Source organism: Sus scrofa, chromosome 1, assembly GCF_054392235.1.
Source record: "Sus scrofa isolate SSC_HxYL_T2T_F1_AM1 chromosome 1, Sscrofa_HxYL_maternal_Yorkshire_Landrace_v2.0, whole genome shotgun sequence".
Taxonomy (NCBI): Eukaryota; Metazoa; Chordata; class Mammalia; order Artiodactyla; family Suidae; genus Sus; species Sus scrofa.
The window spans coordinates 282,711,928-282,738,573 of record NC_139383.1 but is presented as its reverse complement, the minus strand read 5'-3'; the positions used below and the strand labels follow the sequence as shown (position 1 = coordinate 282,738,573).

Sequence of the window (26,646 nt, the reverse complement as noted above, 5' to 3'; positions counted from 1 at the left end):
CTTAGAGGTTATTATAAAATATTGAGTAGAGCTGTGCTATATATATAGTAGATCCTAGTTGGTGTCTATTTTATATATAGCGGTGTGTATGTGTAATCCCAAAATCCTAATTTATCCAACCCCTCCCTCTTATCCCTTTAGTAATTTTGTTTCCTTTTTACTTTTCTTTTTTTGGGGCAGCACCCATGGCATAGGCAAGTTTCGAGGCCAAGGGGTCAAACCAGCACCATCGCAGAAGACAACCCCAGATCCTTACCCCGCTGCACCACAGCAGGAATTCCGGTCAGTTCGTTTTTTATGTCTGAGGCTCTATTCCTGTTTTGTATATGAGTTCATAAATTCATTTGTATCACTTTTTTTTAAAGATTCCACATGTGAGTGATGTATGCTATTTGTCTTCTGTCTGGCCTACTCCACTTAAGTATGATAATCTCTAGGTCCATCCGTGTTGCTGCAAGTGGCACTGTTTCCTTCTTTTTCATGGCTGAGTGACGTGTCCACAGAAAACCATGACTGGAAAAGAAAGACGCACCCCAGTGTTCACAGCAGCCCTATTTACAGTAGTCAAAACTTGGAAGCCACCTGAATGTCCACTGACAGTGAATGGATAAAGAAGTAAGGAAGGAGTTCCCGTCGTGGCGCAGTGGTTCATGAATCCGACTAGGAACCATGAGGTTGCAGGTTCGGTCCCTGGCCTTGCTCAGTGGGTTAAAGGATCCGGCGCTGCCGTGAGCTGTGGTGCAGGTTGCAGACGTGGCTTGGATCCTGTGTTGCTGTGGCTCTGGCGCAGGCCAGCGGCTACAGCTCTGACTGGCCCCCTAGCCTGGGAACCTCCATGTGCCGCGGGAGCGGCCCTAGAAAAGGCAAAAAGACAGGAAAAAAAAAAAAAGTAAGGAAGACGTGGTACTTATACAGTGGAATATCACTCAGTCTTGTATTTCTAAGTCCAGGATGGGAGCTGGTGATCATTCCCAAATTTCCTCAAAGAGTTCATCCGAAAATACTGCTGACCTCTAAAAACACAGCCTGTAGGATGCACTTGTGGGCAGAAATGCTGCTGATTGGAAGAAAAATACATACCATGTTGTGTGAGAGCCTGTTCCAGGGGGGACACCACATTAGAAGGAGGTTTCAGCCGAATAACATTGTTGGTGACGGAGAATGCCAGTTTCACTGTCTTGATCAGCAGCTGGCCCTGCCCCAGGCCCTCTGCCCCATCGCTAGGGTGCCAAATGGAAACCAAAGTTGATTCAGACAACATGACTTCATTCGCAACACATGTGCTCTCATGAATTAGATTCCAACAACAGTCCCAGAGTTCAACAGCTTCTTTTAGAGGCCCCAGTCCAAACCAGGAGAGAGGAGGAGCAACCAAGCCCCTTGCTCTGGGTGCCAACTACCCGGCAGCCACTAGGTTACCTAAGGGCTACGTCTTAGGATGGACAGGGTTGTCCCTCTTACCCTGATGTTCTCACAACACGCAGGCACAAGAAAGACACACGGGGGGACGGGGTTAGGGGACGCCGCCTACCTGCGGGGCTGAGCAGCCATCACCATGTCGATGGTGTCCACGCCGATGCCCATGATGTTGATCACTGTCTGGCCTGCCTCCGTGTAGGCCAGGCTGCAGATGCAGAGAGACTGCAGGCTGGGGGTGTGACTGGAAGACAGACACACTGAGGTACTGGGGAACTGCCAGATCTACTACGGGAAGGGAAGGGTGCTGTCCAAACCTAACCAGCGGGACATCTGTGGCACAGGATCAGCTCCCTGCCGGAGGAAGCCACTCTGATGCCTACCCTTAAACAGACTGTAGGAAACAATCTAAACGTCCATCAATTAATGGATATGTTTACTGAAATGAATAATTTAATCCATGTAATGGGATGCACAGAACCATTAAGATAAGACAGATTTACATGCAGCGGCATGGAAATAAAGTCGTGGAAGAGCTGGCGCAGCAGAGGAAAAGGCCAGCAGAAGCACACCAACTTGCGACAGGCAGCCCCGGGAAACAGGTTTATGAAGGGCATTCTGCCTTTTCCCCCTATGAACACACATAATTTTTTGTAAGTCATAAAAGTGCATGCGTGTGTTTACAATTTCACTGAGAACAATCTTTTTTTCTTGTCTTTTTTTTTTTTTAGGGCCATACCCACGGCATATGGAGGTTCCCAGGTTAGGGATCAAATCAGAGCTGTAGCTGCCAGCCTACACCAGAGCTCAAGGCAACGCCAGATCCTTAACCCACTGAGTGGGGCCGGGGATCAAACCCGTGTCCTCATGGATACCAGGCAGGTTTGTTAACTGCTGAGCCACGATGAGAACTCCATCACTGAGAACAATCTTGTTCTCACTCTCTTCATAGGGAGGAAGGAGAGATAGGCCAGTGGAGACTTAACCAGAACCCGGAGAGCAACTGGGCTCAACCGAGTGGAGTCCTCTGAGAAATGAGCTGGCACCGCACAGCGGAAGCCTGCGCCTTCCCTTGCGGACGGGCGGCATCCGTGGGTACCGAGCTCTAGCCATTGCCCCTCCATACCTGCTGTGCAGGTCTGTCTCGTGGCACAGGTTCAGTATTGCATGAATCAGCTCCAGGATCAGGCAACCTGGACTCCAGAGAAGACACAGGAATGACACACCTTGTGTGACGACCCTCATCCCAAGGAAGAGAGAAAGACGTCCCGGCAGCCAGAAACCCCTCCACCTTCCCCCCAGCGCCTCCCTTACCGATCTGCTCTCTCACACCGTGGGAGTTGTAGCGCCACTTGTGGTAACTCGGAAGCATCTCCTTCAGCACAAACATGACACAGGGCACCAGCCCTTGGCTCTGGGTACTACCAAGCTGTCCCTACAAGAAACCTTGCTGTGAGGGCTTATGCCATTTAGGTCACTGCCTTACTAGAGATTTAACTCTAAAAAGCACGGGTCCAAAGGAAATCTGGGCAAAACTTGGTCATCAGAACATGCTAGCTCAACTGAATCCGAGTTGCAAGTTTCTCCACAATAGAGAAAGGGACGAAAAAGACAATGTGACAATGTCACAAATGGCACCTACAAGGAGAGGGATGGAGGCTAAACCTGGGCAGAAGGGAGGTATCTTAAACATAAAGGATATGGGGTTGCTGACGATGGAGAATGCCAGTTTCTTTTTCTTGTGTTTTTAGGGTGGAACCTGCAGCATATGGAGGTTCCCAGGCTAGGGGTCTAATCGGAGCTACAGCTGCCAACCTATACCACAGCCATGGCAATGCCAGATCCAAGTGGCATCTGCGACCTCCACCAAGCTCAAGTCAACGTCAGATCCTTAACCCACTGAGCAAGCCCAGGGCTCAAACCTGTGTCCTCACGGATACTAGTCAGATTCATTTCCACTGAGCCACAACAGGAATTCCCGAGAGTGCCAGTTTCACGGTCATGATCACCAACCATCTCCCGAACCTCTATCCCATCACTGGCATGTCAGAAAGATCTGATACACAAAATCCTTTGTCCTAACATTACGTGGATCTTTTGTGGTTTGTTTTGGCTGCGCCCATGGCATGCAGAAATTCCCAGGCCAGGGGTAGAGCCCAAGCCACAGCAGTAACCCAAACACAGCAGTGACAATATCGAGTCCTTACACACTAGGCCACCAAGGACCTCCCTCCCTCACCTGTTATGCTACATCAGCTTCCCTGTCTTAAAACCAAGGCTTCTTTACGTAATCTTCTCAGCATCTACATCACTCTCTCTACCTTTGAAGCATTCACTGCTTGACTCCTGCAGGCAGGAAGTGTGCTGAGTGTTTTTCATGTGCAGCCCTCTCAACAACTCTGTGAGGTAGATACCATTTATCATCCCAGTTTAGAGAGGTTCTAAGAAAGTCAATTACTTGCCTAAGGTCACGCAGCTAAAAAATGGTCAACCTGAAATGTAAACCTAATTCCATGTGGCTTGAAAACCCACTGTTACAAAAAGTATTTTGCAGACAGAGCCGTGACCCATTAGCAGATTGTCAGATCAGCTTATTTGAGCAGAAAACATCAAAGTGTGTCTTGCAGAGGCGGCGGCGTGGGGTACTGCGAAACTGCTTCAGAAGTACATCCCCACGCATGTACTGGGACATGATAGCATACGTATCTCCCTGGGCTACAGTCGATACAGCTTGACAGTCACTGCCGCACACCATACAGCCCCAGAGCATCCCATAACTTAAGCTAGATAAAGCATCTCCCATACATGCTGGCACGCAGGAAGTACCCAACACACAAAACCCCTCATTGCCCTAACTCTGGGAAGACTGTTCTGCCTGCAGACAAAATGACTAAGTAGCCTAGGGGCAGGGAAACGATTTCAGATGCTTCCATCTGAGCAGATTTTACCTTGACCAGAGTGGTGATCAGGCGCAGAAAGGCAACAGTGACCCCATACTCGCCCTGGGGCTGCTCACTGTTCATCAAAAGGTTTCCATACCCGCCAGCATTCATCCCCTCGGCACTGGGAAAAGACAGCGAGGCAGAGGGGAAACAAAGGATGGGGCAACTTCAAGGTTTCAAGAAACTGTAATCACCGAGCACACTTGTTATTGTCTAGATGGCTTGGGCATAAAATAGGAAAGTTCTGCACAGGAATTAGTCAAATTAGGCTATTTTAGATCCAGGGGAAGCATTAAGGACTTTACTGATACAGAACCTCAAAAGTGAAAAATCAAACAAAGGGGCGGAAAACATCCTCGCCTTGTAAGCAAGAGCGAGCAAGGAGAGGAGGCTCAGGTAGTAAGACTAGCCTGTGTGTCAGTAACTGGTCCCCCAGGAAAGCCTGCATGGCCACGAAACAAGGAAAAGTACAGAGCGACTGTGGCTTAAAAACTGGGAGTCAAGTCACTGATCTAGACACCGCTAGCTTCTCGAGATTGGAAAGTTAACCGGCAGGTGCCTAATGTGGCTGCTGCAGGGTGAGAAATAAACCGTCTTTAAAGCAGCCTCTGTGCCCCAAGTCCCACCATCTCCTCTGCCTTGACCTCGCTCACTTCTGGTGAGACGGCTGAACAGGCAAGGAGCAGCATAAACAGGCAAAGAGAAGCATCTTCTTTTTTTATTTTATTTTTTAGGGCTGCAAGAATCGCAGCTACAGCTGCTGGCCTACACCACAGCCACAGCAATGCCAGATCCTTAACCCACTGAGTGAGGCCAGTGGGATTGAACCAAACCCACATCTTCATGGATACTTGGGTTTGTTTCTGATAAGCCGCAACGGGAACTCCCGGATCTTTAAAACTAATGAAGCTAGCTTAGAGCTGAACTGCACGTGGGACTCCCAGGGAGCACACTCCCCCACCCGAGGACTAGCTCACCTAATCATCTGACTCATGCTGGACACCTGGTGGGCCACGAAAGGTAAGAAGCCTGTGTGGCGAAGATCAGTCCAGACCTGAGAAGGGAAAAGGAGAGGCGAGTGTCCGTGTGTCTGCAGGAACACACCAAGGGTGTCCTTTCCTGGCTGTTAGGAAGACCTGGCGCCTCACCTTTGCTGGGTTCCGGGCAGCCAAAACAGTCAAGCAATTGACACAAGAAGCAATGACATCCACTGGAGGGGAGATCACTGTCGTTAACCTGGTTGGAGAACCGGGCACTCAGTAAAATGAGTAACACGACTTGTTCCATCACCGACATTTTCCGGTCTCTTCCCAAGTCCCTCCCAGCAGCAGGGAAGCGAAAGCAGGCAGGCCCACGGCCGGGCATGGACAGCACGGCAGGGCTTCCCACGGGAACGCGGGCGAGCAGATACTGACCGCTGCAGCAGCATGTAGATGCGGGACGTGATGGGCAGGAGGCAGTCTGCTATCGACAGGTCTGTACTGATGACCTTGTGGACCAGATCAATGATGGGCTTGACCCGCTGGCAGTGCTGAATCACATCTAAGGACAAAGGAAACTTGTGACCTCAAAGAAAACAATTCCTGTCCGATCACTGAATAGTCGAGGAGACCCAGATAAACAAATGACACGAATCACCATCTGGGTGGTTCTGAACCTTAGCTTGCAATTTCTATCTTCTCAGTCCTCTAAGCATGGCCAGTTTTCTTCCCATAGTGATGCCTCCCAAAGCTGACCTTACCTGCAGTGGAAACAACATGAAGCAGCATTTCAATCTCGCAGGTGAAGAGGGTCCAGCTGCTATAGGAGTATTCCCAGCGTACCAAGTAAGCCCGATCGTCCAGCATGACCTGGCCCACAGTGCCTTGAGGTATACGAAGGTTGGTCTGACCCCCTGAGGAAGGGAGAAACAGAAATCAGCCAGGTAGCTTAGCACTAGACAGGAAGCCATGAGTTCTGCGACAGACAGCAATATTTAATCACACAGAGATGCAGTCTCTCTTCCTAGCATCCAACCCTTTTTCCATTAAAAAGCAAAACAGGAGTTCCCGTCGCGGCACAGCGGAAACGAATCTGACTAGGAACCATTAGGTTCTGGCTTAAGGAGAATGTTCGTGATTGGTCTGATCTTCTAACCAGAACACTAAAACATTCTCATACCAAAAATAAGGCTGTTCTGGAGTTCCCGTCGTGGCTCAGTGGTTAGCGAATCCGACTATGAACCATGAGGTTGCAGGTTCGATCCCTGGCCTTGCTCAGTGGATTAAGGTTCCGGCACTGCCGTGAGCTGTGGTGTAGATTGAAAATGCGGTTTGGATCCCGCATTGCTGTGGCTCTGGTATAGGCCAGAGGCTGTAGCTCCGATTCCACCCCTAGTCTGGGAACTTCCACATGCCACGGGAGCGGCCCAAGAAATGGCAAAAAGACAAAATAATAATAATAATAATAACAATAATAAAATAAATTTTAAAAAATCGAAACAGGAGTTACTCCTGTGGTGCAGTTGGGTTAATGATCTGGCTTGTCTCTGTGAGGTTATTGGTTCGACACCCGGCCTGGTGCGGTGAGTTAAGGATCTGGATCCGGCACTGCTGCGGCTGTGGCGTAAGTCGCAGATGCAGCTCAGATTTGATCCCTGACCCAGGAACTTTCATATGCCACAGGTATGGCCAAAAAAAGGAAAAAGGAAAAAACAAAACAAAACCAAAAAACCCTCTCTTGTTATTGGGGAAGTGCGTCCTTCCACGTTTGAGAAAACCAGCTGCGGGCAGGGCTGTTTTCCACTCAGACGAGGATGACTATGGGAAGACCACCTTACGGGACAACGCGTGCCTGGGTCACTAGGTCAGTGGTGACGCCAAGATCACAAGAGTCAGGCTGCTCTTTCTGTATTTCACTCCTTGAACACCTGGAACGCACATGAGCTTACCACTGTTAGTGGGTCGTTTTAAACACTGCCAGTAGGACAAAAAATGACTAGAATGTTTTTCTACAACTTAATTTGACACTATCCAGTCCAAACTTATTTTCTTAAATCACAGTATAAAAAATACATAAAGTTTACTGTTTTAACCACCCCCCCCCCTTTTTCTGGTCTTTTTAGCGCTACGCCGCAGCATGCAGAAGGAAGCGAGGACAGGGACCAAACCTGGGTCCTCATGGATACCAGTGGGGTTCTTACCGCTGGGCCACAACAGGAACGCCCCATTTGAACCATTTTTAAGTGTTCAGGCCAGTGGCATTAGTGCATTCATACTGTTACGCAACCTTCACTACCATCCAGCCAAAAAACAATTTTCATCTTGCAAAACCGAAATTCTGCACCCACTAAGCAATAACTCCCCATTCCCTCATCCCACAACTCATCAACGAACCATTCTGGTTTTCTGTCTCTGTAAATCCGACTAGTCTAAGTACCTCGTATGAGTGGAATCATACAGTACTTGTCTTTTAGCACCATGTCTTTAAGGTTCACCCATGTTATAGCATGTGTCAGAATTCCTTTTCGTTTTGTTTTGTTTGTTTGTTTTTGCCTCAGCATGCAGGAGCTTAATGAGGGAATCTCAGTTCCCAGACCAGGGACAGAACACGGTCACGGGGTGAAAGTGCCCAATGTAATCACTAGAACAACAGGGGACTTTCAGAATTCCTGTTCTCTCTCCAGTTCTTTTTTTTTTTTTTTTTGTCTTTTTGCCATTTTTAGGGCCGCTCCCACGGCATATAGAGGTTCCCAGGCTAGAGGTCAAATTGGAGCTGCAGCCGCCGGCCTACACCACAGCCACAGCAACGCGGGATCTGAGCTGAGTCTGCAACTCACACCACAGCTCACAGCAATGCCGGATCCTTAACCCACTGAGCAAGGCCAGGGATCGAACCTGCAACCTCATGGTTCCTGATCGGATTCGTTTACCACTGAGCCACGACGGGAATTCCTCTCTCGGGTTCTTTTGACTGCACCCATGGCATGAGGAAGTTGCCAGGCCAGGGACTAAACCTGCACCAAAGCAGTGACCCAAGTCACAGCAGTGACAATGCCAGATCCTTAACACTCTGAGCCACCAGGGAGCACGCTCCTTTTCTTTTTAAGGCTAAATAATATCCCACACTTTGGCTCCCAGGAAGACTTGGGGTTTCACCTATACATACCACATTTTAAAAATCCACTTCATTTGTCTGTGGACATGTACTAAATTTTTTTTCTTTTTAGGACTACACCTGTGGCATATGGAAGCTCTGCTGCTAGGGGTAGAATAGGAGCTATGGCTGAAAGCCTACACCACAGCCATGGCAACGTCATATCCCAGATGCATCGACGACCTACGCCCCAGCTTATGGTAACAGCAGATCCTTAACCCAGCAAGCGAAGCCAGGGATCAAACTCACATCTTAACAGACAATCAGGTCCTTAACCTGCTGAGCCACAATGGGAACTCCCCATATTTAACATTTTTATTTTGTATACTTTTACCCAACAATCCCAAATTAAGGATTCTATGCACTAAAAATAAAAGACCAGTACACAAAGGTATATGTCCCCAGTGCAGCACTGTCTGTAGTGGCAAAAACCTGAGCCAGACTAAATGTTCTTTCAATGGGGGAAGGTAAAAATTATGAAACATCAAGAATAATTACACAGGAGTTCCCGTTGTGGCACATCGGAAACGGATCCAACTAGGAGCCATGAGGTTGCAGGTTCAATTCCTGGCCTCGCTCAGTGGGTTAAGGATCCAGCATTGCTGTAGCTGTGGTATAGGCCTGCAGCTGTAACTCCAATTAGACCCCTAGCCTGGGAACCTCCATATGCTGCGGGTATGGCCCTAAAAAAGCCATTAAAAAAAATGTATTTCTGCATTGTTTCTTTTGTTACAAAGAACATGCACTATTTTTTTTTCTTTTTTTTTTTTGTTTTTTCTAGGGCCACAACCGTGGCATATGGAGGGTCCCAGGCTAGGGGTCAAATTGGAGCTGTAGCCACTGGCCTATGCCATAGCCACAGCAACGCCAGATCCGAGCTGTGTCTGTGACCTACACCACAGCTCATAGCAATGCCAGGTCCTAGTCGGATTCGTTAACCACTGAGGCACAACGGGAACTCCAGTACAGCCTTATTTTTGACATGAGAATGTTGTAGTGGTCTGGTTAGAAGATGAGACCAGTCACGATTTTCCCCTTAAGCTGGAACCTAATCCCGAGCAAGGCGTTAATGGTCTTCAATCCTGAGAAAACTGAGATGCGAAGAAGCTGCTGAAGAAAAGGTTGAAGCTGACAGAGGTTGGCTTCTGAGGTTTCAGGAAGGAAGCCATCGCGTGACATAAAAGTACGCGGTGGAGCCACACTTGCTGTTGTAGAAGCCACGGCAAAGTATTGCACTAAACAACAGATGCCCAGCATAGACAGAAGAGCCTTATATTGGAAGCAGATGCCATCTAGGACTTGCACAGCCAGAGAGAAGTCGATGCCTGGCTCCAACGCTTTAAAGGGCACACTGACTAATGCAGCTGGTGACTTGAAGCCAGTGCTCACTGGCCATTCTGAAAATCCTAAGGCCCTAAAAAAGCAATTTAAAAAAAAATGTATTTCTGCATTGTTTCCTTTGTTATAAAGAACACACTTTTTTTTTTTTTTTTTGGTCTTTTCTAGGGCCACACCCACAGCATATGGAGGTTCCCAGGCTAAGGGTCTAACCAGAGCTGTAGCTGCCGGCCTACACCACAGCCACAGCCACACCAGATCCAAGCCACGTCTACAACCTACACCACAGCTCATAGCAACGCCGGATTCTTAACCCACTGAGAGAGGCCAGGGATCGAACTGGCAACCTCATGGTTCCTAGTAGGATTTGTTAATCACTGAGCCATGACGGGAACTCCAACAAGCACTATTTTTTTTTTTTTTTTGTCTTTTTTTTTTGTCTTTTTGCTATTTCTTTGGGCTGCTCCCATGGCATATGGAGGTTCCCAGGCTAGGGGTTGAATTGGAGCTGTAGCCACCGGCCTACGCCACAGCCACAGCAACGTGGGATCCGAGCCGCGTCTGCAACCTACACCACAGCTCACGGCAACGCTGGATCGTTAACCCACTGAGCAAGGGCAGGGACCGAACCCGCAACCTCATGGTTCCTAGTCGGATTCGTTAACCACTGCGCCACGACGAGAACTCCAGCAACAAGCACTATTTTTGAAGTAAAACAATCTAATAATATAAAAACATGAGTAATAATTTATCAGCAAATCAACAAGCACAGTGGAGAGAAGAAGAACTTGCTCTAAAGGCACCTCATGTGAGACATTAAAACAGCAGAAAGGTATCCATACAGGCTGCAGCGAAGAGGCTGCTGTCCCAGGGCCCATCTTACCAAGAGGGTAGAGGAGCTTGGGCGTCTGTCTCCGCCAGAGAGTCCCATCTTCGTGGGAGATCACGTCATGGGGCTTGTGCTTATAAAGTTCATTGTAGAAAGACATCTTATCCAAGAAACTGTACACCTGCCAACACACAGGGAAAAGCCCAGCCGCACATTTACTGAGGGGACGTTTTCTGCTCTTTTAGCCTGATGTGTGTGTGCTGACTCTCCAACTCGTCATAAACCCAGGACCACGACTCCTCTTGGAAATGCCTCTGCACTCCGTGTGAAATCCTCACCATTCCTTAGCACCCGGTTCAAGGGCCCCCCACTCCCCAGGCAGCAGCTTCTCCTGAACAGGAGGGTCTTCACCACCGAAAGGACACTGTCATATACTCCCGGCGTCCTCATTTTTTATCTCTTTCAACGGACATTAAGGAACTTACATTTTGTCTTATTCCCATCGTATCTACCACAGGCACTTAATAAAAACATCTCAGTTTAAGAACTGAGGTGCTGTCTTGGCAGTTTTCACTCAACTTCTAAGTCCTGCCAGGGCAGTGGAATTTCAACGTGGAAAGCAAAAAAGCATTCCTAAAAAAGGATCTCCCGCTCTATTCAGGCACCAAACTGAACAACCGACCTTCTTGGCAGTCGACTTCCCTGAAACCAGGGCTCGCAGCAACTGCAGGAGCGGGGAGAGGAGATGGGGAAACATTCCACAGACACTGTCCAGGATGATCCCAAGGCCAGAGGTTGGCTCCTACGGCGGAAGGGGAGACGTCACTGAGTTCACACGGTCCACGAGTTAACACACTTCTGAACTGCCCATCATAGGGAAATCCAAAATTAATCCTCTCCTTTAGGCCGACATCATCCCTCTCTAACAATTTAAGCCTTTTTCTGTTCACGTTCTCGCTGAGAAAGGCTATCAGCAACCGACCGAGTTAGAACCTGACAAGAGATTACGGCTGCCTCAGGTAACCTGTGCCCAGCCGGCCTCTCCACAGGAAGACAGCCCGCTTCCACTGCATGACCAGCAGCCCACGTGTCGGCAGTCAGCCACCACACAAGCAACACGGTCGCAGCCTGAATATTGTTTTCTACAGCTTCTCCCAGGAACACTGATTCTGTAAGACTTGGTAGCATCTCAGGAAAAAGAGGGTAAGACATTCAGGCAAATCAGTCAGGACACAGATGGAGAGAGAACAGACTGATTCATCAGCTGGACCTTAAGGCCTGAGGCTGTTGTCATAAGACTAAGTGAGAAACTGTTCTCTCCAAAGCCAAATTCTTACTCTAACCTATTACAAAACTCTGAAAACTCCTAAGCCACCGTTACAAACCCCCAAGAGTATGTTCAAGAGTTACAGCACTGCTGGTGCCTGACACTCTCAATGTCAACAACGACGTGGTGGGTAGGATAGAGAACACACCGGCTAGTACTGTGACTAGCCTGGATACGCCATTCCACACCTCTGAGCATTACACTTCCTCAACTGCAAAACAGTGATGACAATAATATTATCTAACAGACCTATGAGCTTAGTATAAAGCCTATCACAAAGCAGGTGTTTAACAAATTCTTCCGCCACAGACAACACCATAGCATGACTGCCTCCGACATACTTACTGTGCCCCAGAACAGTTCCGGAAGAGAAGGGTCTGCCAGCACTTCACACGCTGTGTCAATTACGTCCTGTTGGGAGGGGGAGGAAAACAGCTTACTTTCCCAAGCTGAACCAGTCTTTTTTTTTTTTTTAAACTGCATTCTGTTACAATAAAAACATAAATGATAGCTTCATATAGTACTTCAGAAGGAATTCTGGGATTAAAAAGTAAGTGACATAACCTGCTGTATGATGTTAGGCAAATTCAGCCTTTATGAACTTCAAATTCTAAAACGGTGAAAATACCTGCTTCACACCGTTGCCGTAAGGATTAAGTGAGATAATGTAGGGGGAATGGACTACGAACTTGAAAATGCCATGTAAATGTGAGGTACCACTACGAGGTTCAGCTTAACTGTGCTCCAAAAGCACAAGGGTAACACCTTTTGACTTTGCATCCGCAACACCTGGCACAGAGTTCGGTACACAATGGGAACGGAATGAAGGCTTATGAAATGATTTTTTTTTTTTTAATTCAAAGTACTAAGATGCCTGTAACCCCAGAATGTTAATACCGATCCTCTAAGTGGGTAACAGCGTTCAAATACGACCAGAATTTTGGCAAAGGATGCAAAGCTTGTTCTATGCTCCTACAGATTTGGAAATTGAATCTTTCAATTTTTTCTGTTTGGTTTGTTTTTTTGTTTTTTAGGGCTATACCTGCTGCACGTGGTTCCCAGGCTAGGGATCGAATCGGAGCGACAGCTGCTGGTCTACACCACAGCCAAGGCAATGTGGGATCCGAGCCATGTCTGCAACCTACACCACAGCTCACGACAACTCCAGATCCTGAACCCACTGAGCAAGGCCAGGGATGGAGCCCAAAACCTCACGGTTCTTAGTCGGATTCATTTCCACTGTGCAATGACGGGATCTCTCAGTCTTTCAATTAACACCAGTTTCTTTCCTTTTTTTCTTTCTATGGCTGCACCTGCAGCACATGGAAGTTCCCAGGCTAGGGTTCGAAACGGAGCTGCAGCTACCAGCCTACACCACGGCTTGCGGCAACAGCAGATCCTCACCCACTGAGTGAGGCCAGGGACCAAACCTGCATCCTCATGGACACTATGTCAGGTTCTTAACTCGCAGAGCCATAATGGGAACTCCCAAATAACACCAACTTCTTTTCTCCAGGATAAGAAATATTCATTTCATCAACTTCATCAATTTCCTCAATTTCCAAAACAAATCACTAATCATTAAAAATGAATACAGTGACTTAGGTATAAAGAACTCCTCAAATACCATTTTCCAGTAAAAGGAGTCAGGGCTCCTTGGAGAAATGACAGCTTCCAGGTCTGGGGCAACAATCTTCTAAGATAATCATCTCTAAGATTTTGTCATACCAGAAAGCAATCAACGTATGAAAGGGTAGTGTCAAAAGGACTCAGAAGCTAATCTGAGAAAGCTCTTACTAGCCAGATAGGGCAATCTGAACAGAAGGATAACTATAGAAAAAGAAAACAAAAAAGCAGTAATAACTGCAATGAATTAAAACACAGCTGCTATGGAGTTCCCTTCGTGGCGCAGTGGGTAATGAACCCGACTAGGATCCATGAGGATGAAGGTTCAATCCCTGGCCTCCTCATTCAGTGGGTTAAGAATCTAGTACTGTCATGAGCTGTGATGCAGGTCGCAGACACAGAAGCCGTGGCTGTGGTGTAGGCCAGCAGCTGTAGTTCTGATTCAACCCCAAGCCTGGGAACCTCCATATGCCACAAGCGCAGCCCTAAAAAGCAAAACAACAACAAAAAAACCCCATAGCTGCTATGATTAAATCCATGCATTCACAAAGTTACGTAAAAAATTTTAAAAATTTCACTAGCCGACTTGGTGGAGGATGCCGGGGAAAAGTGGTAAACATAGAAGGAGAAGCACGTATATTACTCTACACCAGAGTATCAAATTCCTAATGTGAGCAAATTTCTCCCTCTCCTTTTTTTTTTTTTTGTCTTTTTGCCATTTCTATGGCCACCCCCACGGCATATGGAGGTTTCCAGGCTAGGGGTCTAATTGGAGCTGTAGCCGCCAGCCTACGCCAGAGCCACAGCAATGCAGGATCCGAGCTGCATCTGTGACCTACACCACAGCTAATGGCAACGCTGGATCCTTAACCCACTGAGCAAGGCCAGGGATCGAACCTGAAACCTCATGGTTCCTAGTCAGATTTGTTAACCACTGCGCCACAAAGGGAACTCCACAAATTTCTCTCTTTAAAATTGAGATGTAATTGACATGCAACTTTATTTTCAGGTGCACAAGATAATGATTCCATACTTGTATATATCGTCAAACAAATTTCTTTTCTACAGGAATGTTCCAAAAGATTGACTTAGAACAGTGCCGTTTCATACCCCCAATGAACTAATGGATCTAGACAATGATGTGGCCTGTGGCTACTGCAGTGGACAGCACACCTATAGACTAAAAGAAACCTAACAGGGAGCTCCCCTTGTGGCTCAGTGGAAACCAATACGACTAATATCCATGAGGATGTAGGTTCGATCCCTGGCCTCACTCAGTGGGTTAAGGATCCAGCATTGCTGTGAGCTCTGGTGCAGGTTGCAGACATAGCTCAGATCTGGCATTGCTGTGGCTGTGGCGCAGGCCAGCAGCTACAGCTCCAACTTGACCCCTAGCCTGGGAACCTCCATATGCCACGGGTGTGGTCCTAAAAAAAAAAAAAGAAATCTGACAGCCTCAGTGGTAACGAACCTGACTAGACTCCATGAGGACTCAGGTTCAATCCCTGGCAGAACTCAGTGGGTTAAGGATCTGGCATTGCTGTGAGCTGTGGTGCAGGTTGCAGACATAGCTCAGATCTGGCATTGCTGTGGCTGTGGCGTAGGCCAGAAGTTGCAGCTCCAATTTGACTCCTAGCCTGGGAACTTCCATATGCCTTAGGTATGGCCCTAAAAAGACAAAAAAAAAAAAAAAAAGAAATCTGACAGCCTTATCAATCAATAGTGTATGGATCTTACTTATTTAGATCCTGATACAGAGAAACTTGTGAAAAACTTACGACACCTATAATTTGAACACTGCCTTGATTATCTGAAGTTATGAAGTTTAAAACTGAGATATAATTGACATGCAACATTATTTTCAGGTGCATGAGGTATGACAATGATTATAAAGTTTCACTGAAATATTTTTATTAACTAATGATGTCTGGAATTTGCTTTAAAATAGCCAAGAAGGACTTCCCATGTGGCTTACCACAAAACCACCAAGGAGCGAAGTAGCCAACTCCGCTGTCCCACAGTGGGAACCCTACTTTCTGATTTTGAGTCATTAATATGCCTTATTTTTATAATACGATACATAAAAATGGTAATAAGCAAATTATATCTGAAGTCTATGGGTCTGTGTTGTATCAGCTCCCAAGGGATATCTTAGGGAGATGCCTGCAAAGCTGGGCAGTGTCGACAGAGAGTCTCGTGAGAGCCAAAAACTGACCTGCTGATTGCCCAGTGTGTGCAGCTCCAGCGAGGTCAGAACGAACGAAAGGAGTCCATAGACACACATGCACGCAGTGCTGGTGGTACACTGTAACGACAAAGGAGTCAGTGGGCGCTTGAGAAACACCACTCCTCTCTAGACCTGGCATCCGCCCGTCACATGACTAATCTCTGTAAACAAATGGGAAGAGACCCTGAGGCTCTCCAATTCTCCTCGTTTAGTCCCAAGCTCAAGAAGACAAAGGGAGAAGAGAACGCAGGAACCGCAAATATTGAAACAGTCAAGAATAAAATCAAACGGGAACCAATTTTCAAAATGATCAAAGTTTCCTTGAGGAAGAAAACCGTCTCCAGCCTGCAAAAAGGATAAAAGGATAGCGCGTCTATGTGCTGGCATGAATGATGCCGATGCCTCCGCTGTCCCCAAGATAAATCACCCAGTGCCAACAAGTTTGCTGACATTTCATTTAGCCTGTCGAAACAAACTGATGAAACTGTGCCACTCAAATTAAGCCCTCATCAAAGACATCCTGTTACAGCTGGATAAATAGGCCCCCAAGTCACCTTCTAAGAGACACCATAGTGGCAGAGCATGAGACACTGGCAAAGAGTCAGACACAGTAGGTTCAAACCGTATCTACCAGGAACCGCCAATTTATTGTTCCTGTGGGCAAATTCCATCTCCCTCAGTCTCTATTCCTCATGTGTAACACAGGATGATAAACCAGGATAAAGTGCGCAGAGTGCTCTAAGGATGAAAGAAGATACTGCACAGAAAACGCCGAGCACTGGTGTCTGTCAGAGAAAATGCTTTAGGAAGGTTAGTTACAAAATCACCACCATAACCACATCACCTACAAGCAGTATGACTACTACCACAAGCCATCACTGGGCTTCCGCCCTGCGCTCGGCCCCCCCTCAGCCCCAGCACCAAGAGCCCGGGCCTCACGTCATTTCCCCCACTGGCCAGCGAGCGGAGAAGTCGGGTCAAGTACTGAAAGACGTTCAGCTGGATGGCTGTGCCACCTATCTTCCGGACAACACTGCCTGTCTCTTCCGGATTCAGGGTGTGACGGAGGAGCGCCCAAGCCAAAAGCACTGGGGCGTGATGTGGAATGTCCCCGAAGGTCAACATCAAACGGTCCATGTCCTAATGAGAAGAGAACGCGTGCATCACTTAAGAGAAAGGGTCAGGGCCCTTCCAGAGGGGGCTTCACCCTGCTTAGTGAGCCCCCATTCGCCCACAGCGGCCCCTCCCCGGCTCTGACACTTCACTCTTCCCCACCCCTGGCCACCTCTTTAATAGCCCCCCCGCAATGACCCTTCCCTTCACCTGCAACTTTTTTCTTCTGATTTTAAGTAGCATTAATCTAAGATTATAAAATAAATGTTTAAATGGACTCTTTAGAAAATGTCCCCTGTTCCTTCCTTTCTCAGGGCTCTCATTTTCTTTCCTTCTGACAGTCCTATCTCATTGTACATGTCTTTTTCCTCTTCCTTCATAGGCTCCATGAACAGAGATGCAGTCCAAGGCTCTGTCCTTGAGTCTCGTTTATCCTTGTATCATGTCCCTGAGTGACTCTACTCATTCTCACAGATTCAACTATCACCTCTGTACAAATAACTAACATCTGAGATTTCTTCCAGATCCAGCTAACTTAATGTAGAACCTCAAATTCCACAGTAAGGAAAATTTTCTATGGCAATAGAGACGAGTCCTTAAAAACATACCTCCAACTACAAACCTTGAAAAACTCTAACTATAAACCATGAAAAAATAAGGGGCTATTCCAAGATCACCTGACAAATAAGCCCATCCTGGGCAAACTGGTGCAGTTCTCTTCTGTCGTCCAAAGCACACTTATGCAAGGATTCGATATCCATGCCTTCCACCAGGATGAGGGCACTGAAGTAGCTGGAAAAAGAAACCAGCATCACAGTGGATAGCCAATGAGGTCCTGCAGCATAGCACTGGGAACTCTATCTAATCACTATGATGGAGCATGACAATGTGAGAAGAAAGAATCTATACATGTGTGTGTAACTAGGTCACCATGCTGTACAGTAGAAAATTGACAGAACACTGTAAACCAGCCATAATGCAAAAAGTAAAAATCATTCTATAAAAAAAAAGAAAAACAGTATCATGATGTCAAACTTGCTACTCTGAACCTCCATGGAGAATAAGGTGAAACATAAGACACTTCAGTGTCAAAAAATTGAGTTATTTTACATTATTTCTTCACACTAACCCATCTAAATCCGGAATGTTTTTTACACTTTCAGCCCATCTCAATTTGACAAGCCACACTTTTTATTTTATTTTTTTGCTTTTTAGGGCCGTACCCACGGCATATGGAAGTTCCCGGGCTAGGGGTCAAATCAGAGCTCCAGCTGCCAGACTACATCACAGCCACAGCAACGCCAGATCCGAGCCACGTCTGTGACCTACACCACAGCTCACGGCAACGCTGGATCCTTCACACACTGAACAAGGCCAGGGATCAAACCTGCTACCTCGTGGTTACTAGTCGGATTCATTTCCGCTTCACCACAACAGGAACTCCAAGCCACATTTTAAATACTTGGTGGTCTTGTGTGGCAGGTGTGTACCAAAGTGAGATCCAGTACCGAAGGTTTCTACAGCAACAGCTACATCTAACCCAGACAAACTGTCTCACTGGTCAAGTGTGCATCCTCGTTCACAGAGGAAACAGGCCCCAAATGTGGCTATCTCCACTGCCACACAATTCAAGATCCACAGACCATGAATCAAAAGAGGGCAGCGAACACACCTGCCTTATTTATGACTGCTTTCTTAGCATCTGTACAGTGCCTGGTCGACAAAAGCTGCTCGAGAGATGTTTGTGGTAGAGTGAAAAAATGAATCCCTTAGATGAAAACAGCAAGTAAAAGAACAGAATGCAGTTCTTACTGGGGAAAAGATGTCCCTCTCAATCCTCGTCTCTGCTCCCTGTGTGGCCTAGAACGTGGCAGCCCACCCATTTGCTTCCCCCTCCCCTCACCCATTCAGGGGACCGCCACCACATCAGTGCTCTGTAGTACAAAAGCAGCACGGGTTCTAAGACCATTCACTCAGACTTACCCAATCCGATCCACAAAAGGATCCATGGACTCATCCACCAGGTGCCTGTTAGTCTGCCTACTACCAAATCCTTGCTCTTTAAACATCTTGGTTAATACCAATAGGTCACTAGGTGCCATCTCAAAGTACGCATAATAAAGGAAAATAATTTCTAGCAGCATGGACTGTTCCCGAAGGCACTGAACAAACCAGCGAGACACCTGGCGCTCGGTCTGCACAACCAATGAAGAAAAATGGGAGAGAAATAAAGTCAAGTTTTAAAACACATTTAAATGTATTCTTGTTAATGAGGTAACACACGCACAAAACTAAGGTAAAAAAAGTATCCTTACAATTCCTATGGCTCAGTCATTCGAATCTCTACCCAGAGGCAAGCACTGTTAGAGGTTTTTGTCTTTCCTTCCGATAATATGCCATACACATTCATTCATTCAGACTAGTGGTTGATGGGGGCCGAGGTCACAAACTGACTGCAGACTTGCTGGGTAGAGAGAAGTGTTCTCTGTAGTGACTGTGCAGTGGTGACTGCATGTAACTACACACAACTGCCAAAAGGCAGACTGTACACTTAAAATGAATGCCTTTTACTGGATGTAAACTGTACCTGAACAAACCTAGGGGACGCTACAGATCTGTTAATAACACAGGTCACTTAATGTGAGTGTGAATGCGTTTAGAGGATAAACTCTTAAGCGGAACTACTATGTCAAGAAATTATGTGCTTTTCAATTTTTAAATACTGTCATAATGTTTTACATTAAAAAATATATGTGAATTCGGAGCTCCTGTTGTGGCTCAGCAAGTTAAGAACCCAACTAGTATCCATGAGGATGCAGGTTCGATCCCTGGCCTCGCTCAGTGGGTAAAGGATCTGGCATGGCTGCAAGCTGCAGCATAGGTCAGCAGCTGCAGCTCAAATCTACCCTTAGCCTGGGAACGTCCACATGTGCAGATGCAGCCCTAAAAAGTAAAAAAAAAAAAAAAATTCATAGAGCAAAATATGTCTATTATCTTACCCCTTGCATGCTGTCATGTGAATGTGTTCATCGCATTTGCCTGTTTTTCTGTTGGGTTTTGCTTATTGATTTACAAGAGCTCTTTCTATTTTAAGAACCCATTGTGCTACCAGTTTGTCTTTTTTTTTTTTTTTTTTCTTTTATTAGCACCACACGTGAAGCATATGAAGTTCCCAGAATAGGGATCAAATCAGAGCTGTGGCACCCGGCCTACACCACAGCCACAGCAACACAGGATCCAAGCCGGTTCTGCAACCTACATCACAGCTCATGGCAACACCGGATCCTTAACCCACTGAGTGAGGCCAGGGATTGAACCTGTATCCTCATGGATACTAGTTGGGTTCAAAATCCTGAGCCACAACAGAAACTTCAACTGTGTATTTTGACTTTGTTTATAGCACTATTTTTGGTCTTCTGTCTTGTAATTTTTTTTTTTTTTTTGTCTTTTTGCCATTTCTTGGGGTGCTCCCCCAACATATGGAAGTTCCCAGGCTAGGGGTTGAATCGGAGCTGTAGCCGCCAGCCTACGCCAGAGCCACAGCAATGCGGGACCCAAACCGCATGTGCAACCTACACCACAGCTCATGGCAACGCCGGATCCTTAACCCACTGAGCAAGGCCAGGGATCAAACCCGCAACCTCATGGTTCCTAGTTGAATTTGTTAACCACTGTGCCACGATGGGAACTCCTGTTTTTGATTTTTTTTAAATTCAATTTAATTTTATTTTTACAGCTGCACTTGTGGCAGATGGAATTTCCTGGGCTGGGGGTTCAAGTGGAGCTGCAGCTGCAGCCTACTCCATAGCCAGGGCAACATGGATCCGAGATGCATCTGTGACCTATACTGTGCTGTGGCCACTGAGCAAGGCCCACTGAGCAAGGCCAGGGACCGAACCCATATCCTCATGGACACTATGTCGGGTTCTTAACCCGCTGAACCACAATGGGAACACCAGTATTTTCAATATCATGTTGGTGGGTTTTTCATTTCTTTCCCCTTTATGGCTTCTAAGTTTTACTTCAAAAACTCTTCTCCATGCCAAAAAAAATAAAATCAAGACCACCTCTCATGTTTCTTCTAGTACTTTTATAGTTGAATTTTTAAAATTTAAATCACTGTTATCTCTTGTGATTTTCTTCGGACAGAAGAAATGAGATAGAGATACACTTTAACTGTTCCCCAGAGGGCTACCCAGCAGTTCCAGCACCATTTACTGACTGGCCCAACATCTCCTGACTGATTCAAAACGCCACCTTTATCATCCACCAATCCGCTATCAGCATTTGGGCAACACCACCCTTTCTACCAGGTACTATTCATCAGTCTCTTCATGCAGCAAGGCCATGCTTTAACATACTGTAGCCTTATTATCTAATTTTCCTTTCTCAAAAATTTCCTGGCTATTCTTACTTATTTTTCAAATGAATTTTAGAACCAGCTTTGCATAGTTCCATAATAAAAAGCAATTACTTATTAACATTTTCCGAGGATCACACTAAAATATCACTATTTTATAGGTTAAAATAAGCAGTACTGACACTTTCACGGTGCTGAGTCTTTTACATTCGTGATTGGCACGTGGCACGTCTTTCCATTTGGTTATGACTTCTTTTTATACCCGTTTAACATTTTAAAGTTCCCTTCATTTAGATTTTGGATAGTCCTGAGTTTATTCCTAAGAAATGTATGCTTTTGTTGTATTTTAAGTAGATCCTTTTCTTCTACGAACATTTTTTAAAAAGGTCATGTTCCAATCTATAAATGCAAACTGGTTTAAGATTAAGGATACAAAAATTAGACTACTGTCACACACTTAACAGATAATGGTAAAAAAGAAAATGAGGCGTCCCTGTTGCGGCTTAGTGGGTTAAGAACCTGACTGGTATCCAAGAGAATGCGGGTTCAATCACTGGCCTTGCTCAGTGGGTTAAGGATCTGCTGCCTCTGTGAGCTGGAGTGTAGCCTGAAGATGGCTCAGATCCCAGCTTGCTGTGGCTGTGGCACAGGCCAGCAGCTGCAGCTCCAATTCGACCCCTAACCTGGTAACTTCCATATACCACATGTGTGGCCCAAAAAAAAAAAAAAAAAAAGATGAGATCTTGGTTTAAGAATTCCATTAACCACTAAGAGACTATTTTAAGCAGGAACAAAAAGTTGATCAACTGGATTAACAAAGTCAAGGGGAATGGTCCAAATAAAAGACCATTAGTTAAAGTCAGTATTTTTATTCACACATGTTTAAACTTTTCTAAAGAATGATAACCTATAAATGCTTTAATTAATAAGTGAATAAATAATTTAACTTAGAGTCCTATGAGCAAGGATGTACAAATCCCCAATAACCACATACCATGAGGTTTCCATGTGTCTCCCATGTTGGTGCTTCGGTTTTATAAAGCTCTTCAAACTGCTGTCTATATTTTGTAACTAGCTCTTTTTCCAATTTATCAACACAGTCTGCATATTCAACCTTATTAAAAAACAAAACAAAACATAACTTATACCTGGAATAAAAGGTAAATATTTATATGAATATAAATATGAATAAATTATTAAAAGGATTAAATTTTAAAAGAGAACCAAGAGGACTAAATGGGCTTACCCTATAGGGGTGTCTTTCATCTTGGAAATAAGTGAGCAGGTGTAAAACACAACGAAGAATACATGTCCTTTCTTCATAGTAATAATCTGCAATCTGGGGAGAACCAAAGATTCAAAATCTGTACTCATTTTTTCACAGAAGATATTCAATTTTAAATTTACTCATGAAATCATATAAAGATGTGAATGGAAAAGTTCCAATTACATAAGCAATTACAGAAATGGAAACACAGTGTTAGGCCAAAAGAAAGCAAAGACCTTCATGAGCTAGGATACAAATAAAGTCATCCAAGATAAAAGGAATTATATGAAAAGTTTCCTAGCATGATTTCTCAGTTGGGCATTCAAGTAACACACAATGCTATAAACTGACAGGTCAATTACATGAAAGCAAATATAAAAATACCACTAGGATATGTTCTAATTGCTTGTAATTGATGCACTTATTTCTCATTAAATACCATACAGGAAACTACTTTAGAAGTAAAATTCCTCGTTCATGTAAGATCACTATGCCCACGTTCACCACTTCAACAAAGTATTGGGGAGTTCCCGTCGTGGCGCAGTGGTTAATGAATCCGACTAGGAACCATGAGGTTGCGGGTTCGGTCCCTGCCCTTGCTCAGTGGGTTAACGATCTGGCGTTGCCGTGAGTTGTGGTGTAGGTTGCAGACGAGGCTCGGATCCCGAGTTGCTGTGGCTCTGGTGTAGGCCGGTGGCTACAGCTCCGATTCAACCCCTAGCCTGGGAATCTCCATATGCCGTGGGAGCGGCCCAAGAAATAGCAACAACAACAACAACAAAAAGACAAAAGACAAAAAAAAAAAACAAAAAAAACAAAAAAACAAAGTATTGGAAGCCCTAGCCACAGCAATCAGACAAGAAAAAGAAATGAAAGTTATCTAAATTGGAAGGGTAAATTGTCATTATATGCAGACGAAAACTACCACAATATTCGAGTTGTGGCTCAGCAGTAACAAACTCAACTAGTATCCATGAGGACGTGGCTTCGATCCCTGGCCTCGCTCAGTGAGTTAAGAATCTGGCATTGCCCTGAGCCACGGTATAGGTCATGCACGTGGCTTGGATCCTGTGTTGCTGTGGCTCTGGTGCTGGCCAGCAGCTATAGCTCCAATTCGACCCCTAGCCTGGAAACTTCTATATGCTGCATGTGCGGCCCTAAAAAGCAAAAACAAACACTGCTAGAATAAAATTCAGCAAGGTAGTAGGATACAGGATTAACATACAGAAATCTAAAGCATTTCTTTACACTAACAACAAAATATCACAAAGGAAAGTACAAACAACCCCTTTTAAAATTGCTTCCAGGAGTTCCTGTCGTGGCTCAGTGGTTAACGAATCCAACTAGGAACCATGAGGTTGCAGGTTCGGTCCCTGGCCTTGCTCAGTGGGTTAAGGACCCGACGATGCCGTGAGCTGTGGTGTAGGTTGCAGACACGGCTCGCATCCCACATTGCTGTGGCTCTGGCATAGGCCAGCGGCTACAGTTCTGATTAGACCCCTAGCCTGGGAACCTCCATATGCCGCAGGAGCAGCCCTAGAAATGGCAAAAAGACCAAAAAAAAAAAAAAATTGCTTCCAAAAAAAACACCTTGGGAATAAACACGACCAAAGAGGTGAAAAATTTATATGCTGACAATTATAAAACACCGAAAAAGGAAACTGAAGATGATTCAAAAAAAAAAAAAAAAATGGAAAGGTATTCCGTGCTCTTGGACTGGAAGAATTAATATTGTGAAAATGGCCACATTGGAGTTCCCTGGTGGCCTGGTGGGTTGAGGATCTGGTACTGTCACTGCTGTGGCACAAGTTCAATTCCTGGCCTGAAAATTTCTACATGCTGCAGTATAGCCAAAAAAAAAATTTTTTTAATAAAGTAAAATGGCCACACTACCCAAAGCAATCTACAGATTAATGCAATCCCTACCAAATTACCCATGATATTTTTCACAGAACTAGTACAAACGATCCTAAAATTTATACGGAACTATATAAGAGAACTGCAATTGCCAAAGCAATCCAGAGGAAAAAGAACAAAGCTGGAGGCATAACCCTCCCATACTTCAGACAGTATTACATAATTATAGTAACAAAATACTGTGGTACTGGAGTTCCTGCCGTGGTGCAGTGGGTTAAGAATCTGAGTGCAGCAGCTTGGGTTGCTGCAGAGGTGCCGGTTCCATCCCCAGCCCAGCACAATGGGTTAAAGGGTCCTATGTTGTTACAGCTGCAGCTTCTTCATCAAGACCTCAACGCTTACTTTAAAAAGTCAAAGCCAGCAATGCTCAGGAAAACAAGATCAAGAAGTGGTTGCCCAATTTTATGTCAAAGAATGGAAACGGTAACCAGCACTGACCTTCAGGATCAAGGCCTGGCTCTGCCTCTCATCTTGCAGTACCGTCTGAGGGAAAAAAGGGACAGTCAAGTAGCCATCTTCGAAGCAAGACCAATGAACAAAGAAAAAGGTAAACATCTTCACCTCACCCTTTAACATCATAACCGCCTATTCGTGTCTGGATACATCTTTTCCCTAAGAGTATCCAAGTCTGTGCTCAAACCCCTGCTCCCCGCTCTGGCTTCAATTTCCTTATATGTGAAATGAGAGGCTGGAAAGGCTAAATGTCGTCTCAGGTCCTTTTCAGCTCTGATATCCTGCAATTCTATGATAACATGTCCATCTTTGACCTCTGTCCCACCAAGTCTGAGGACAGAGCTCAGCTTAAGCATGTTTTTTTAAGCTTACGAAGTCTTTACTGAGAATGGCTGTACCTGATCACCTATCTCTGTTGCAGAGAACTGGGTACCAAAACGCTGAATTATCTAAAACCAATAAGGAAAAGGATAAAGGCAGGAGAAGGCAGCCGCACAAATCTACGAACCTTTAGCGAGTCCCGAGTTCCTCTGTAATCCTCCTGAAGGTAACACTGGAGTAACTGCACACTCTGTTCTTCATCAAGACCCTGAAAACAGAGGTCATAAGGAAGGAACAGCCACCTCAGCTCAGAAACCACACACAGCACGAAACGCAATCTAAAGATCTGTCCCCTGGAATGAACACAGAACTTGAATAAACAAAAATTCTTTTAAAAGATTTCACACAACAGGAGTTCCCATCATGGCACAGTGGTTAACGAATCCGACTAGGAACCATGAGGTTGCGGGTTCGGTCCCTGCCCTTGCTCAGTGGGTTAAGGATCCAGCGTTGCCGTGAGTTGTGGTGTAGGTTGCAGACGCGGCTCGGATCCCGTGGTGCTGTGGCTCTGGCGTAGGCCAGCGGCTACAGCTCTGATTAGACCCCTAGCCTGGGAACCTCCATATGCCGCGGGAGCGGCCCAAGAAATGGCAAAAAGACAAAAAAAAAAAAAAAAAGATTTCACACAACAATTTTTTTTTTTTTTCTTTTTAGGGCCTCACCTGTGCATATAAAAGTCCTCAGGCTAGATGTCAAAACGGATCTACAGCTGCCAGCCTACGTCACAGCCACAGCTATACCAGATTTGAGCTGTGTCTGCAACCTACATTGCAGCTTAACCCACTGAGCGGGGCCAGGGATCAAACCCACATCGTCATGGGTTTGGGTCCTTAACCCAATGAGCCACAATGGGAACTCCCAACATAACAATTTTAACCCAAACAGGAAAAAAAAAATTCTCCTGTTTGGGTAATTTTCACTGTCATGCCAGTGAAATTTGCATGACAGAAACAACTGTGGCAGTTCCCCCAACAGTGGCTCAGCAGGTAAGAAATCTGACAAGTATCCATGAGGACGAGTGTTCAATCCCTGGCCTTGCTCAGTGGGTTAAGTAAGGATCCAGCTTTGGAGTTCCCATCGTGGCAGGAATCCAACTAGAAACCATGAGGTTGCGGGTTCCATCCCTGGCCTTGCTCAGTGTGTTAAGGATCCAGTGTTGCCGTGAGCTGTGGCATAGGCCAGCAGCTACAGCTCTGTTCCAATTAGATCCCTGGCCTGGGAACCTCCATCTGCTGTGGGAGTGGCCCTAAAAAGACACACAAAAAAAGGATTCGGCTTTTCCATGAGCTGTGGTGCAGGTCACAGACGAGGCCTGG

General features: G+C 45.8%; 1 protein-coding gene across 15 annotated transcripts in view; it reads right to left on the bottom strand.

Moving 5' to 3' along the window:
• The window catches only part of NUP188 (nucleoporin 188), a 53,342-nt gene that overhangs the window by 14,239 nt on the left and 12,457 nt on the right, over positions 1-26,646 (bottom strand). For all 15 annotated transcript variants that reach the window (XR_014828124.1, XM_084997351.1, XM_084997316.1 and 12 more), the window contains 20 exons: positions 25,458-25,538; positions 24,935-24,979; positions 22,559-22,651; positions 22,307-22,426; positions 18,936-19,147; positions 17,630-17,744; positions 16,779-16,979; positions 15,828-15,917; positions 12,332-12,397; positions 11,342-11,461; positions 10,714-10,840; positions 6,100-6,252; positions 5,774-5,900; positions 5,507-5,594; positions 5,336-5,412; positions 4,365-4,479; positions 2,731-2,851; positions 2,543-2,609; positions 1,532-1,660; positions 1,081-1,220 (listed from right to left, as the gene is read on the bottom strand). Coding sequence is in view for 14 of the 15 variants with exons in the window: in XM_005660505.4 (XP_005660562.1) it covers positions 1,081-1,220; positions 1,532-1,660; positions 2,543-2,609; positions 2,731-2,851; positions 4,365-4,479; positions 5,336-5,412; positions 5,507-5,594; positions 5,774-5,900; positions 6,100-6,252; positions 10,714-10,840; positions 11,342-11,461; positions 12,332-12,397; positions 15,828-15,917; positions 16,779-16,979; positions 17,630-17,744; positions 18,936-19,147; positions 22,307-22,426; positions 22,559-22,651; positions 24,935-24,979; positions 25,458-25,538 (2,287 nt within the window). In the remaining variant the exon portion in view is untranslated. The remainder of the gene's footprint in view (positions 1-1,080; positions 1,221-1,531; positions 1,661-2,542; positions 2,610-2,730; positions 2,852-4,364; positions 4,480-5,335; positions 5,413-5,506; positions 5,595-5,773; positions 5,901-6,099; positions 6,253-10,713; positions 10,841-11,341; positions 11,462-12,331; positions 12,398-15,827; positions 15,918-16,778; positions 16,980-17,629; positions 17,745-18,935; positions 19,148-22,306; positions 22,427-22,558; positions 22,652-24,934; positions 24,980-25,457; positions 25,539-26,646) is intronic.